The 16,883-nt window shown below is 41.9% G+C and overlaps 1 protein-coding gene across 6 annotated transcripts in view; it reads right to left on the reverse strand.

Moving 5' to 3' along the window:
- Nucleotides 1-16,883, reverse strand: part of GRHL2 (grainyhead like transcription factor 2) — a 164,004-nt gene that overhangs the window by 52,551 nt on the left and 94,570 nt on the right. For all 6 annotated transcript variants that reach the window (XM_089898846.1, XM_089898845.1, XM_089898844.1 and 3 more), the window contains one exon: nt 7,814-7,908. In XM_089898846.1, coding sequence (XP_089754972.1) covers nt 7,814-7,908 — 95 coding nt within the window. The remainder of the gene's footprint in view (nt 1-7,813; nt 7,909-16,883) is intronic.

A 16,883-nucleotide genomic window follows, 5' to 3' on the forward strand; every position in this document is an offset into this window, starting at 1 on the left:
TACGCATCTCCCCTTCTCCCTGGTGACCAACACTGGAGTTTGGCAGAAAGAGAATACAGTCCATTTAGAAGCATCCCCTTGGAAGCCGTGATTCGTCAAGACTAACGAAACTGTAACTTTCTAAAGCACTTTGCTTGACACACAGTGGAGCCCCATAAAAACTGATTAAATCTTTTAGACCGAAAAAAAAATGTTGAGGGAGAAAAGGAAGGAGGGTGAGATAAATTTGGGACAATTTTAATGGTTCTGCTGTGATTTGGTACTAAATGTCAAAACAGTCTTTCAATGAGCATTAACATATTTTCCACAAAGAGAGACTGAATAATTTACAGGGTACAAGAAGGCTAGAACACTTACATTTTCTCTATTTTACTGCCTTTACATAGGCTGTGATCAAAGCACTGCCATTTGCACCATCCTGTCTTTGAAGCTACTAACATTGAGATCTGAGGACTGAGGGGCTGTTTCCTACCCCTTAGCAACTGATAAAGAGCTAGGTTTGGCTTGCTGACCACTTGTTGTACCTTGAAAAGACAGCACTGGGAAGAGAACGGGCTGAACCACACAGGAAGAAAAGGAGGAAACCTGGACTTAACATGACAGAAGTAAGTCACCCGATATGAGAGCTTTATTTATGTCTCACAATATGGAGCAATTCATGACACGGGCCCCATCAAATGCCCTTATGTCCAGGGCAGCTGCAGGGCAGTGCTGGGGCATTCAATCAACTTCATTTTCTTCCTTAAGGACAGAATTGCAAATCTGGAAGAGAACTTTTTACTCCCAACTTTCACTTTTGTTTTCCTGCTCAGCCAGCTGATTCCTCTTAGCACATCCATGTTTCCATCCCTCAGACTGGGTCTCAGTTCTCAAATGACATCTCCTTGGTATTAGTGCAAAATCAGACACAGAGGCAAGAAATAAGGCAAAAATATTAAGGGAAATAGGGCCTAGAGGGAATATCAACATGCATCCTCTCATCTGGCATTTTCTCTCAATTTAAAAAATTACATGGAAACTGAATCACTGCACTGTACACCAGAAACTAACAAAACACTGTAAATCAACTATACTTCAATAAAAAAAATTACATGAAAATCTCTTTTGTAAATGCAATTCATTTATAGCATCCAAAGGGACCCAAAGTGAGAGGAATCTAAATATAAAATAAATATTGCTTATGTGTAAATGTTTACTTCCAATTTACCAGCTTGGTAAATATGGGTTTTCATTTACTGTATTTCTTAAGTTGCAAACATAAAGCAGGGAGCCATTGTGTACCTTCTGCAACCTTCATTTTCTCGAATAATAACTGTCATCCTTGCTTCAAAATCTTTCATGCTGTGCTTCCTACATGGTATGGCAAAAAAGAGTAAGGAACAGTCTTCACTGTTCATAACAGGAAAAAACCAAAGCATAAAAGAAAAGTGTACAGAAATAATGTAAATGAGTGGGAAAATGAAATTCAGGATACCAGGGAAAGGAGCTAGAGAGAAGTGGGGAAAATGGAGAATAAATGTGTAAAGTATGGAGGAGAAAACGCTGCTATGCTTCAGAGCTGCACTATTAGAAAGCATGCACTGATCTCCAATTAACACAGAGCGAGGTCATAATTAGGCCAATGAGATCACTAATGTTAGCTAATACACACACATACACACACACTCAGTTGAAGAGGGCAAGGGATCCAAACAGTCCTCACTCCCCTATGCGTTCTGGTCAATAGTACGTATGACATCAACCGGGAATGTACCAGGGCAGCCAAAGACATGGATAGGAAGAGACCTTTGTGCTGGAAGTGTTGGGTCAGCGGGCCCATCTTTGTTGGTGGGGATGGGGGAGATGGGTGGCAAAATCAGGGTGACTTGATAGAATTGCTTTGCTCAAGGAAATGAGATTCATTTGATTTCTTGCTTTCTAGGTTGTGCCCTATACATTTCTTTGAGAAGGAAAGTCATAGCATTCTTTGGTCTAAAAAAAATTACAGATATCCCTCTGTTGGGATGGTTTAAGAACATGGACTCTGGACTCAGAGGGCCATGGTTCAAAGTCCACCTTTTCCACTTGCCCAATCTTGCAGAGCCTGCTATGAAGAAAGTTGATATTTAGTGGAATCAGAATCTGAGATGCACAGGAAAATGATCCATGGTGTCTCTCAGCCTCTCTACTTCCCACCTCACCCCAACCAGTTTTCAGCCCTGCCCACCCCCAGTTTCACCACAAAAATCTGTTAACAGGGATGAAAATATGCCTTATCTGTGTCCTTGACTCTCTCTAAAACTGCAACAACTTCTGGTCTGAAAGTTCCTCCCAAATACCAAAACGCAGGAAGAACGTTTCCCACCTGATCTTGCAAAGCAGAGGGCCTGACAGCTCCTCTCTCGAAGCCCCTCCTGCAACTCAAGAGAGAGAGTGTGGGGGTGGGGGGGGGTAGACATCCCTCCAAGCGCAGTCACTGCGCTTCCACAAGCAGAGGTGCTGGGCTAGACCGCAGCAGAGTAACACAGGGCAGACAGAGCTCCGTATTACTGAATTATAATACATTTTCTTTTTAAATCATAGAGACAGGGAAGGGGCTAGGAGTGGATTTACTTGTTTGCTTGATTATTTAGCAGAGCTGGTAGTGAGGGAAAAGGAACATTTCACTGACTCAAGATCATTCCGAAAGGCTTAGCAGCAGAGGGCTCATGGAAATAGGCCTCCTTCATCTCAGGTAGTCTATAAACCACAAGAAGGGGGAGGCGTAGAAATAGGGGGAAATTGGTATGGTGTTCCAGTGAAAAGACACAAAAAAGAAACTCGTTCCTCAGAGCACTAAGTAGTATCTTAACGCTCAAGTAATTCTCTGTGGTCACATGAGAGAGGCCTTTGTAGCATGTTGAGGTTGGTTTAATCTTGAAATCACTGCGAATGGAGAAAAAGGCTCTGGACACAAATAAGGGGCCTGGTTTCAAGAATCTCCTTAGAAATCGGGGAGAAAGGGGAGCCTATAATTAGGGTTTGTGTGTTCCCGCTTTGGGGGTGATGTCATCCCCGGCGCTCTGTGCCAGGAATCTGAGCTCACCACCCTTCAATAATTCAATAGGGGCTTGCCTGGGAACTTCTCATCTCGGGGATTAGTGACCAACAGATCTACTTTGTGGGTACCTGCGTTTGGCTGAGGGGAGAAAGAGAAATCGAAATGACCTTGTAAGTGGGAGTCATGTGAAAGAATGCAGCCCTCTGGTGCTCCCACTAGAATCTTACGGATGGGACCTTAATACTTTGTCAGCCCCTCCCTGTTCCGCTTCCCGCCATTTTCCGGCTGAGAAACTGAAGCTCAGAAGGAGGAAGACGCAAAGCTGGCTATTCCCGCGCCGGGACGATACCTGGTTGCCTGAGCCCCATTTCAGCGCTTTGTTTTCTCTGTCACCCTGTGCCCCAACCTCATCAACTTCCAAGCTTCCACCAGCATGGATGCTCAGAGCCTCACCCACCTGGATGCCACCTGAGTCATTCCCAGGGGCCCAGGGACCCCGGTTCAAGTTACAGGAGCTTCCAGACTGCACAGACCCTGAGGGGAAACGAATGTCCTGCCGGAGACTCTTTCTGCTGAGGGCGTCATTGTGCAGAGACGCTGCAGCACAACCAGCAAAACCGGTTCTGGGAGGAAGAAGTCTGCAGTAGTTCTGCCAGAACCGTGCTGCCCTTGAGACTGGCGATCTGCAGTTAATCCCGTAACCTCATTTTCTTTTTTAACACCTTTATTGGAATATAATTGCTTTACAATGGTGTCTTAGTTTCTGCTGTATAACAAAGTGAATCAGCTATACATATACATATATCCCCATATCTCCTCCCTCTTGCGTCTCCCTCCCTCCCACCCTCCCTATCCCACCCCTCTAGGTGGTCACAAAGCACCGAGCTGATCTCCCTATGCTATGCGGCTGCTTCCCACTAGCTATCTATTTGACATTTGGTAGTGTATATATGTCCATGCCACTCTCTCACTTCGTCCCAGCTTCCCCTTCCCCCTCCCCGTATCCTCAAGTCCATTCTCTACGTCTGCATCTTTATTCCTGTCCTGCCCCTAGGTTCTATTAACACCTTCCCTGGCCAAACTTTTCCTGTAATTAAATTAAACTAAATGATTAGAGTTTCACATTCTTTCCTTTCTTCTGTTCCTGCTAAACGAGAGGTAAGAATAGAATATAGGTCAGCGGCAAAAGAAAAGAGTAGTGTCCTGGAAAAATCCATAAATTTTGTCATCAGGCCTTGATGGTGCATACGTGGGAAGACTAACAAATACGGGACTGTTTTATTTTTTTAATAAATGCACCAAAACCAAATATCCAAATAGAAGCTATCTTGGGAAGACACACAGATCTCTCAAATGATACTGCCATGGCTCAAAGTATATTCGTAGTGTCTCTCGGGATATTACCCACTTCAAAGCTGGTCTTGTGCCAAAAACTATACATTATTTTTACCCCTGAAGTGATATTATCCAACTTGTTGGTACACACTCACATTTGGACCCAAGTGGTTTCTGATTTTTTAGAAAATATCCTCAAAGATCAAGATTTACAACCTTTCTTTCAAACAAAGAAAGGCACAGCAGCTCTCCGTAACGGCACCAACACAAGTCAGCCTCTGTGTGGCCCGTTGCCAAAGGAACCCGGGGAGGTTGGTGGGGTTCTTGACTGGCCCATTCCTCTCAGCCACAGGGCGTCAACCTCCCTTGTGTCACTGCTTTCCCCAACACCGAGAGCCAGTAAAGATGTAAACGGCATATTCAGTTGTCTGAGGGGGTGCGACTGGGGCGTGAAACTTCAAGTGTCCATGAGGACCAGGCAAGGAAAGTTCCACGATGGAGAAGGCTAGAGAAAGCATTAAAGAGAACAGCTGGTACCTCACAAGAGCTACTCGTGAGCTTGCAAACACTCGGGCTTATGTTGCCAGAATCTCTAATTACCCAAAAGAATCTGGAAACTTAGGTTTTTGTTTTGTTTGTTTCTTGAATCTCCTGATTATTAAATGTGGGCAAAATATTTTAAAACTTGGAATATAAGTACATAAATGCATGATACACACGTACATATACGTTCTGTGGAATATATAAGGCTGCGGGTCACAAATTTGTGTCCTCTGACCACATGAACTAAAACAACATGTGACACTGAATGAATGTCATGATCCTAAAGCCTGCAACAGGTTCCTGTGTGGATGTTACCAAGAGGAACTCGAAGTCAAATGCTACTGCTCCCGAGAATAAGTTCACAGTATGAAAATCACAAACAGTCCCACCGTGAGAGGATTTTATGCCCTGCTTTGTTGAAAACCTTTTTCCCAATCATGTAATTTTGGGTTTTTTTGCAGCCTGCTTATTATAAAATCAATGATATGTTTTTTGTGGGTTTTTTTGCGGTATGCGGGCCTCTCACTGTTGTGGCCTCTTCCGTTGTGGAGCACAGGCTCCGGACTCGCAGGCTCAGCGGCCATGGCTCACGGGCCCAGCCGGTCCGCGGCATGTGGGATCTTCCCGGACCGGGGCACGAACCCGTGTCCCCTGCATCAGCAGGCGGACTCTCAACCACTGCGCCACCAGGGAAGCCCAAAATCAATGATATTTTAAAGAAAAACCTTACATCCTGCAGGTTGAAAAAAAAAATCTTCTCAGCCTACCTAATGAAATGGATTTAACTTTTATGGTTTTTCTTTAAAAGCTCTTCCAGTAGTTTGGCAGAAGTATTTGGAGCTATTTTTATTACTCATCGATTAACCCGAACTGCATACAATTGCAACTACCAAATAATAGTTACTGAAAATATGTATTAAAGAAACAAGTTTTACTACAGCAAGCAAGCACTGCCATTTGTCAAAGCAGATGTGACCTTAAATGTGTCAGCCTGGAACAATACACGTGCACAAACATACATATTTCAACAAGAAAAGTGAGCCTTACCTATGGGAAATGCAAGAAAAGTCAACTCAACCCCCAATTAACTACCCCACTGGTTGACCATAGAGCCGCCATCATTCAAGATGTCCCTTCAGGTTTAGGCATTTTCTTTAAAAGGTCCTTATTGACTGGTAACAGTTAACACATTCACCTTCTAGCACGTGTTATCAGATTGCACGATAAGGAAATTTAGGGCTGCAGTTACAGCTCACTTTACAGCTTGCTTTACCTTGACAAGGCACTTCCAAGTATAGGATCCCATTGTCTTCCCAATGGATGGCTCTGCTTGGGCCTGCCTCTCACTCCTCACACACACTGCTGTCCAGCTAATGATTCCCTTACCTCCCTCAGAGACTGGATTTTCACACATCGTGCTCCCAGCACATGCTTGCTACAGCAGGGACAATCGGAAAAGTTTGTTTTGTTTTGTTTTGTTTTGCTTTACATGAGCGAACTGAGGCCCAGAGAGGTCAGCTGACTTGCCAGGATTCCAACCCTGATACCATGGCACACACTGCCTTTTCCTTACCCAGCCCAGTAATCTAGCCTCTGGGAGAAGAGAAGCGGGCACGAGGAGAAAGCCTGGGGCTTGGGTGAGGAACTTTAAACGGAGGTGGAGTGGGGCCTCGAGGAGAAGCTTTTCCTGCACTTCTGTGCCCATCACATCACAAGGCCTCCTGCCTTCCCTCAGATGCACTGACCCACTGGAACATTCTCCCAGCTACTATGGAGCTCTGTTTCTGCTTGCCCATTTAGGTCACCTTTCTTGGGCCTAAAGCCCATTTCATTTACTTTGTTTTATACCTGAGTGAAATGAGACACTGAGCAATTCATCTTCTTCTCTAAGTCATGCCCACAAACTCCCATCCAGTTTCCTTTCTCACCTGGCCTTCCCCTGCTTACAGACAATGAAGCATTGAAAGTAGTTGTTTACATTGACCTTTTCATTAATTCCAAGACAAAGTCTTCTAACGCCCTCCTAGATGGTACATAACCGAAGCAGAAAACAAGCTTAGGGTTCACCTGGAACCTTCCCTTTGGTGCAAAATAAGGATCGAGAATCAGAAGGTACAGAACACAGGAAGAAGAGTGGGCATAGCAGCAAAGTTCAGTTCTCATAAACTCAGAGACTCATGGTTGGAAAGCAAATCTGAGTATCATCAAGTCTCACTTTTTTACCCGAATCCATGCAACGGTGGACATCTATCCTCAGGATGCACCTGGCCAGAGATTTTACTGTTGCCCTTCTTAACCATGCTGGCACCAGACAGAAATAAGAAAAGCTTAAGCTTGAGGTTAACAGGAAAGAAATGGCTCAAGGTCACGGTGGTGGCTCTTCCTCAGGGAGTCAAGTTCAGAGACCTGCAGCCCTGCTTCCTGCACCCTCCTTTGACCAGATGAAGCCTCAAAGGGGCCGGGGGTCGGGAGGCTTGCCCAGCTGCTTACCTGTGCAGACAGTAGCTCTGAGCACCTTCCTGCCTCTGAAGAAGGCAGCAGTTGGAGAGGTGTTTGGGGAAACTGCAGTGCAGGTAGAAAAGATTTCCCTGGCCCAATCCTGTCAGCCCCAAGTGCTAAAATGGAGCTTGGGGGCCTGGAGGATCTGGGAGGGACAAGGGGCCTGGCCCGTTCAGCGGGAGGCCACAGGGGAATAGGTACACCCCCCTTTCTCCTTGCTCCACAAAAGGCAATTTAGCTGCACGTAATTGAATGTGTGTGACTCAAGAGAAAGATCATAGGTTCATTTCCCTTTTTTCTGGCTCAAGTTAACAGATCTTTCCCTACTCAGAGGCTTTTGTAAAAGAATCCTCTGCAGAGAAAGGACACGGTATTTAAAAGGTACGACCAATGAATCAGTGCTACTTTTACACTCACCTTAGCTTCTTCATTCACGTCCCAGGTGAAGGAGACAGCGTTATATGCAATCTCTTCAATGTTGCCAATCGTATTAAAGCTCTCCTTGTAATCAGCTGTGACATGAAAAAAGAAAAAGGTATTAAAAGAATCAGCGTTACTGGGCGACATGTATTGAATTATCATTTTTCCAGTGGGGAAATGGCAACTTTGCCTATTCTTCTGTCTGTCTCCATGGCAACAGTTAAGGATTTGTGCTTGCTGATAATCTTTTACTAATATTTACTCTATAAGAATGTAAGCATGTTCCTCTATTAAAAGAGTAAACCTAGGTGAAGCAATGTTCCTAACTGATTTGTTCATTAGTTTCCTTTTTAACTCGGTTTATAAATTTCTTCCTCCTGACAAGGTTCCAGATGAACCACCTGCCTAGTCCCTCTCCTACTCACTTTTCTGCCACTGAATTTTGCCGGCAGTGCCAGAGTATTCCATAGGGATCGTTTCATAGGACAGAATATTCTCTTTATCAGCCAGGCAGGGTCTCCGGGGCTTCAGTGAAGAAATCCAAGAGTGCAGAAAAACTTATTTTTTACTTCTTTTTGGATTCAGGTACAGAGAATTGAGTCAATCGTACTCAGCTCATTACCACCACCTGTCCCCTCAAGGCCCTCTCTTATTTCTTTATTTATGTAATATTTATTTATTCCTTTTTATTGTCTCTATCCCCCACCCCCAGACACAATAGCTATCAACATGTTTGCTCTGTATCCTTATGAAATAAGTTGGGTTGATTTGCCTGTGTACATAGTTTTCATTTTCACAAATTGTGCCGTGCTGTGACTAGGTGACCAGATTTAGCAAATATTTGGATCATACTCTAAAAAAGTATTTGTTGTTTAACAGAAATTCAAATTTAACTGGGCACCCTGTATTTTATCTGGCAACCCTCGCTATGGGCCTTTTCAGACGTATCCACGTTGCTGGTTGTAAGCCTAAATCCTAGCTGTGGCTGCATAGAATTTAGTGGTGACCACCAACTACAATTTACTTATCCCCTCTCCCCAGAGATGGACCCTTCAGTGGTCTCCAGCTCTCTGGTACCACAGACAACACTGTGATATTCCTGTCTCCACTGTCACTGCCTTAGCTGGTCTTCAGGTCTAGACACGACGTTCCTAGTAGCTTAATCCTCGCTACTTCCTGAGGTTTTTAGCTTATGCTTACCATCTAGATTTTTCCCCTACTCTTGGCCTCCTTGGATATGACATCCTACCTTCACTCCATCCCTTGGGTACTAAGTAAACACTGGCCATGTCCTGCTTGGCTGGCATGACGGTAAGGCCCATCTGCTTTTCTTTGAGGTCTGGTTCACTCACAACTTGATCACCTGATCACATATGTTCTTTCTTTCTAAACTTCCATAACTATTTCTCTAAAATGAAAACTCTAATCACGTGCTTTTAATAATTTTTTTCAGGCTAAAACTTACCCCATGACCCATCAGACACTTCACAATTAGACCCTGCACACTTCTCTTGGAGTCATCACACTCCAGCCCCACGATGGGGGCCGGAGGAGGGTTCAATACTAATGATATTGGAGGTCTTTTTGTTTACAAAATCTTTTTGAATATGTTTCTCTCTGAGTTAGGATGAGTTATTATGATTGACTTCCAGTATAAAGTATAAAGTGTTCATTGTCTACAAAATTTGACATGTTTCTGGCCAAATGGGCATTTCCTCATCCTGTGTTCTAAGTGGCCCCATCACTCCAGGGCTGGTGGCTTCTTGAGGCTTCAGCAAGTTTTCTATGTTAATGCTGTAAGATTTTGAAGTCTGCTTTCCTAAAATTCACACATCTGATCATTTTTAGATCATTTCCTCCTCATTTATCACAAAATCTAAATTCATGTGATCCTTTACCAAGATTTTAACTACCTTCTCTTACTAATATAACTCATTTTGTTCGTGTGAATTAGGTTGGGAGAAGCAGGACTCCTATTTGATTTTTCTATCCATAACACAAATAATAATAAAACAAAGGCCATACGAATAATATCAATAAGTTTAGGGGAATTCCCTGGCGGTCCAGTGGTTGGGACTCAGCACTTTCACTGCTGGGGCCCCGGTGGATCCCTGGTTGAGGAACCAAGATCATGTAAGCCGTGTGGCATGGCCAATAATAATAATAAATAAAATAATAATAATAAGTTCATAATAATCCATAATAAAACAAAGTCAGTTTGATTTTGTGTTTTTAAAATAACTCCTTATTACTGGGACCTGGATTGCTGGTTAAATTCAGAAAAACCTACTGAGATGTGCTCTCCAGAATGGCCCTCAGACTCACTTCCTATAATGGGTCATGTCAATCTATACTCTGACCAGAATTCTATTTCCCCTCTTTCTCACCAAATTTCTACTTTTGTGGCCAATCCAGTGGGTACAAAGTGGTATGTTAATGATATTATAGTTGCATTTCTTCTATCACCTATGAGTTCAAGCATCTCTTCACATCCAGGATAGCCAACGAGGCGTCTCCTTATACAAACTGCCTATTCATGCCCTTTGTCTATAATTTTATTGGTTTCCTCAGGGAAACTTTAAAGCAAAACTATAGATCTTTACATTTTAAATAAAGCACACACACTTTGACATAGAAGCTTGTGTGTTCACCATAGGAAAGTCGTATACCATGAACAAATAAGAAAAATATTTAAAAGCAGGCACAATCTACTCACCCACTACAAACACATCTGTGTAGACTTCATTTTTCCTATCTCAGTCTCTGTCTCCCTTTCTCGAAAATACGTAAATATTTTTACACAACACTGTAACAATTATTTTTTAATTTGCTTCTTTTCCCTTTAATACATCTTCAGCATCTTTCCATGTCACTAAATAAAATTGTGGAAAATAGTTTTAATGTCCAAATACTATTATCTTGGGTTGAAATAAAATGCTATAACTTTATTTTGCTCCTATTGGACCCTTAAATGATGTATAATACTTTGCTACCTTAAATAGCACTTCATCTAATTATCTTTATGGCAAAATAGTCATATATACTTCATTAGTTCATTAACATATATTCTCAGAAGTGAAATTAATAGGTCAAAGGCAAATATATTTTTGAGGCTTCTAATTCACTTTGTCACATTGCTCCTAGAAAGGTTAAAACAGTCTATATTCACAATAACAGTGTGTGACTTCCTGTTTCCTCAAACTGTCTCTTTCCAAGTTGGTATGCAAAGCATGCTAACATTATTTTATTTGCAATTCCTTGATTGCTAAAGAATAGAACAGTCTTCTATTTGCTTTCTGGCTCTTTGTGTTTCTTTATATTCTTTCTCTTTGTTTTTAAAATTTATTCATTTATTGTAACAGTTTATTGTTCTGTCTTTTGCTCATTTTTCTCTTAGGGAATTCAAATTTTCTTATCGATTTAAAGTAAATATTTAAAGCTAAGCGATAAAACAGAAAGCAAAGGAAAACGATTTTATATCCTACAAGTTTAAAAAAAGGCTTTATGACTATATTTCAGATGATTTTAAATGCAAAACTGTGCTTTCAGCAGGCCAGCCAGTTTCTTAAAATTTTGAAAAGAAAATAGATCACTGAACTTAAAGGAACTGAGTTCCCTGATTCTTCATAGCTATTTGCTTTAAAAGATAATCTTACAATTTTGTTTTGCAATTTTTAATAAGCATTTTTAAAATCATAAATCAATCTAAATTTAAAAAGCAAATGCCATATCTAGCAATAAAGAGAAATCAAAATGGTTTGGTCAAACACTTAACCTAGATCTTTTTAAGTTTTTATTTTTCCACACCTTCTCTACCTGAAAAATTCCTCCCCTGAAAAAATGTTAGCTTAGAAAAGTAAAGAATTTTAAAAACAAATGCAATAAAAACACAAATAAATGCTTTCTGGGTCTTGCACAGGGTCTCTGTCAGTTTCTCTCTATCATGTTCACTTACTCAATCAACAAAGGTATTGAACAAATATTTACTGTGTGTTCCCTATATACTGGGCAGCATCTTCACGCTTAAGAAACAGCAGAAAATAAGACTAGGTCCCTGATCTAACGGCGCTTACAGTTCAGAAGGAGACAGAATACAAATAATTAGACAAATAAATAAATGAAAAACATACTACGTTTAATATGCTTTTTATGCCAAAAACAAAAAAAACAAGACTGGTCAGGCTACTTTTTATTGGGTGGCTACATTACCTTGCTTATTTCCTTCATACTACATATCAATGTTTTATTTATTTGTTTATTTATTTAACACTGCCATTTCCCATTAGCTATACATGCTATGTAAAGGCAAGGAACTTAAATACTGCTACTTTCTCAGTGTTTAACATTATCCAGATAAGATGCATTCCATAAATTTGTTGAGTAAATGAATGAATAATGGATCCATGAGCAGTCTAAACAAAAATATAACTAAGAGACTAATGTCACACACTCCTCTTTAACCTTATAAAAGACATATCTGTTCTTCTCTACCCCTTTGTTTTTAGTCTCTAAGCCACTCACCTATAGATGGTGAAACAGCTCTGCTATCATGTGGTGACTGTCAAAGTTTTGTACACGACTTACACACGTTGATATTGCTTTGTCCACATGCATTTTAGTCCAATAAACAAAATGCTAATAGATGTGTCTCCTGTTTCTGAAAACTGTCTTAATGTCCTTTGATAACTGTTGCTTGCTTAAGGGTTCATGACCCTTGGTGTAGGAATAAAACCTCCACAACCTGTCGTTAATTCTTCCTGAATTTATTTCCTCAAGGAAGTTTCTCAAACCCAAATTTTGTAAATACTGATAGCTGCAACCAGTAAAAGGTATTGTAGGACTTCCTCAGTGGTGCAGTGGTAAGAATCCACCTGCCAATGCAGGGGACACGGGTTTGAGCCCTGGTCCAGGAAGATCCCACATGCTGCGCAGCAACTAAGCCCGTGCGCCACAACTACTGAGCCTGCGCTCTAGAGCCCACGAGCCACAACTACTGAGCTCGAGCACAACAACTACTGAAGCCCGCTCACCCTAGAGCCCGTGCGCTGCAACTACTGAGCCCACACGCCGCAACTACTGAAGCCCGTGTGCTTTAGGGTCTGCGTGCCGCAACTGCTGAGCTCGCATGCTGCAACTACTGAAGCCCACGTGCCTAGAGCCAGTGCTCTGCAACGAGAAGCCACTGCAATGAGAAGCCTATGCACTTCAACGAAGAGTAGCCCCCGCTCACCACAACTAAAGAAAGCCTGTGCGCAGCAACGAAGACCCAACGCAGCCAAAAGAAAAAAAAAGGTATTGTAATGAGCTGGTGTAACGAGCTTAGTTTCCTAGAGCTGCCATAACAAATACCACAAACTTGGAAGTTTAAGACCACAGAAATTTATTCTCTCATTGTTCTGGAGCCAGATGTTCCAAATCAAGGTGTTGGCAGTATTGGTTCCTTTTGGAGGTTCCATGCCTCTCCTAGCTTCTGCTGGTGGCTGGCAATGCTTGACATCCCTGGACTTGCAGACATATCACTCTAATCTCTGCCTCTGCCTGCACGTGATGTACTCTTGTGTGTCTCTGTGTTTCTTCCCCCTTTTTCTTCTCTTCTAAGGACTTGTCATTGGATTTAGGGCCCACCCTAAACCAGGATGATCTCATCTTGAGATGCTTAACTCATTACATCTGCAAAGGCCTTTCTCCCAAATAAGGTCATATTTACAGGTTCTGCGACTTAGAATATGAACATACAATTATTGAGAGTTACCATCAACCCCTGCATCTGAGATTCCCTCCTATGATTGGAAGTCATGTGATTTGAGTGTATGGCTTATTCTTGTATGAGAGCCACTGTAGCTAAAAAGTAATCACCCTACTTTAAAAGAATTTTAAAGCATTTAATTGTGAACATACAGGCGTGGCTCCAATATATTGTGGGTTTCATTCCAGACCACCCCAATAATGCCAATATTGAAATAAAGTGAGTCACACAAATGTTTTGGTTTCCTAGCGCATACAAGAGTTATGTTTAGTCTGTATTGTAGGCTATTAAGTATGCAATAGCATTATGTCTAAAAAAATGTACAAACCTTAATTTAAAAATACGTTATTGCTATAAATGCTAACCATCATCTGGGCCTTCAGTGAGTCATAATCTTTTTGCAGGTGGAGGGTCCTGCCTGGATGTTGGTGGCTGCTGACTGATCAGGGTGGTGGTTACTGAAGGCTCGGGTGGCTGTGGGAATTTCTTAAAACACGACAACAATGAAGTTTGCCGAATTGATTGACTCTTCTTTTCAAGAACGATTTCTCTGTAGCATGCAATGCTGTTTGATAGCATTTTACCCAAAACAGGACTTCTTCCAAAACTGGAGTCAAACCTCTCACACCCTGCCGCTGCTTTATCAACTAAGTTTTTTCCTTTGCTCAACCGTAAGAAGCAACTCCGCATACATTAAAGTTTTATCATCAGGTTGCAGCAATTCAGTCACATCTTCAGGCTGAGTCGCTAACTCTAGTTCTGTTGTTATTTCCACCACATCTGCAGTTACTTCCTCCTCTGAATCTTGAACCCCTCAAAGTCGTCTATGAAGGTTGGAATCAACTTCTTCCAAACTCCTGTTAATGTTGATATTTTGACCTCTTTCCATGAACCACAAGCGTTCTTAATGGTATCTAGAATGGTGAATCCTTTCCAGGTTTTCAATTTACTTTGCCCAGATCCATAAAAAGAATCACCATCTATGGCAGCTATAGCCTTACAAAATGTATTTCTTAGATAATAAAACTTGAAAGTCGAAATTACTCTTTGGTCCATGGGCTGCAGAATGGATGTGTGTTAGCAGGCATGAAAACAACAGTAATCTCATAGTACCTCTCCATCAGAGCTCTTGGGTGACCAGCTGCATTGTCAATGGGCAATAGTAATACTTTGAAAGGAATCTTTTTTTCTGAGCAGTAGGTCTCAACAGTGGGCTTAAAATATTCAGTAAACACATGTGTTGTCATCCAGGCTTTGTTGTTCCACTTACAGAGCACAGTCAGAGCAGATTTAGCATATTTCTTAAGAAACCTAGGATTTTCAGAATGGTAGATGAGCACTGGCTTCAACTTCAAGGCACCAGCTGCATTAGCCCCTAACAAGAGAGTCGGCCTGTCCTTTGAAGCTTTGAAGCCAGGCATTGACTTCTCCTCTCTAGCTATGCAAGTCCTAGATGGCATCTTCTTCCAATATAAGGCTGTTTCGTCTACACTGAAAATCTGTTGTTAAGTGTAGTCACCTTTATTAATTATCTTAGCTTGATCTTTTGAGTAACTTGCTGCAGCTTCTACATCAGCACTTGCTGCTTCACCTTGCACTTTTATGTTATGGAGACGGCATCTTTCCTTAAACCTCATACACCAAGCTCGGCTAGCTTCCAACTCTTATTCTCTAGCTTTCTCACCTCTCTCAGCCTTCACAGAATGCAAGAGAGTTAGGAACTTGCTCTGGATTAGGCTTTGGTTTATGGGAATCTTGTGGCTGGTTTGATCTTCTATCCAGACCAGTAAAACTTTCTCCATGTCAGCAATAAGACTGTTTTGCTTTCTTATCATTCGTGTGTTCCCTGGAGTAGCACTTTTAATTTCCTTCAAGAACTTTTCCTTTGCATTCGCAACTTGGCTTACTGTTTGGAGCAAGAGGTCTAGCTGCTGGCCTGTCCTGGCTTTTGACATGCTTTCCTCACTGAGCTTAATCACGCCTAGCTTTTGATTTAAATGTAGAGATGTGAGACTTGTCCTTTCACTTGAACACTTAGAGGTCACTGTAGGGTTATTAATTGGCCTAATTTCAATATTGTGTCTCAGGGAACAGCGAGGCCCGAGGAGACGGAGAGAGATGGGGGAATGGCCTGTCGGTGCAGCAGTCAGAACACATACATTTATCAATTAAGTTTGTCGTCTTGTATAGGTGCGGTTTGTGGTGTCCCAAAACAATTACAATAACAACATCAAAGATCACTAATCACAGATTACCATAACAAATTCAGTAACAATAAAAAAGTTTGAAACACTGAGAAAATTACCAAAATGAGACACAGAGACGTGCAGTGAGAAAATGCTGTTGGGAAGATGGTGCCAATAGACTTGCTCCATGTAGGGTTGCCCCAAACATCCAATTTTTTAAAAAGCAGTATCTGTTAAGCGCCATAAAGTGAAGCCCAATAAAATGCTTCGTATTGCATTTCGAATGGACTCTCATTTCTTTAAAAAAATGATGAGGCAACACAAAAACTACAGGTTTTGTACACTGGTTTGTAAATATCTATAGAATACTAGCATCTACTTGGTGAGCATGGGGATATAAATAGAAATATGGCTTAGATGTTTCCAAAAAGTGACATGATGGCACAAAACTACAATTGGCTAAAACAAGTTTCTAAAAAATGTATGTCAACGGAATCTGAGTTACGAAGGTAGTTCTTAGTAATCTTAGTCATTCACACAAAGGAATAACCCTAAAGTGCACAACCAGCTCAAACCATCAAAAACAACGCATCCCTGGGAAGAAGAAATGAGAGTTCGTCTAATGAAATAAGAGTGAAGTTGATCTCACTGTTAATGTCATGTTGCCGGCAATAGAGTCAAACTTTCCAGGGTCTGTTCTCAGGCTGAGTGCGTCCTTGGCATGTCAGAGTGAGGCATATGGGAACGCACAGCCATAGAGATTCTCTAGGGCCTGTTAGGATGTCCTCCAAAGACGCAGACGGATGGTGTCTGGATTCTCGTAGTTTATAGGCTTGTGTGGATGTTCTATAACAGGGATAATCAAATGCTGGGGTGCATCCGAATCACTGGAGGGCTTTGGTAAAATGCAGATGTCCGAGCCCACTCCCAGAGATTTTGATTCAGCAGGTCTGGGACGTGGCAAAGAATCTGCCTTTCTAATCAGCGCCCAGGCAGGGCTGTTGCTGCTGCTCTGGAGACCATCCTGGGTAGAATGGATCTACGGCAAATTGAAATGACTGAATCCTTGGTGTGCATTTGATTTATCCCACATATAGTCTTGGAAAGCGCTAGGTATGCCTTGATGTCCTACATC

This window comes from Delphinapterus leucas, chromosome 17 (genome assembly GCF_059928025.1).
Source record: "Delphinapterus leucas isolate spDelLeu-1000000601 "Yukka" chromosome 17, BTC_Dleu_Yukka2, whole genome shotgun sequence".
Taxonomy (NCBI): domain Eukaryota; kingdom Metazoa; phylum Chordata; class Mammalia; order Artiodactyla; family Monodontidae; genus Delphinapterus; species Delphinapterus leucas.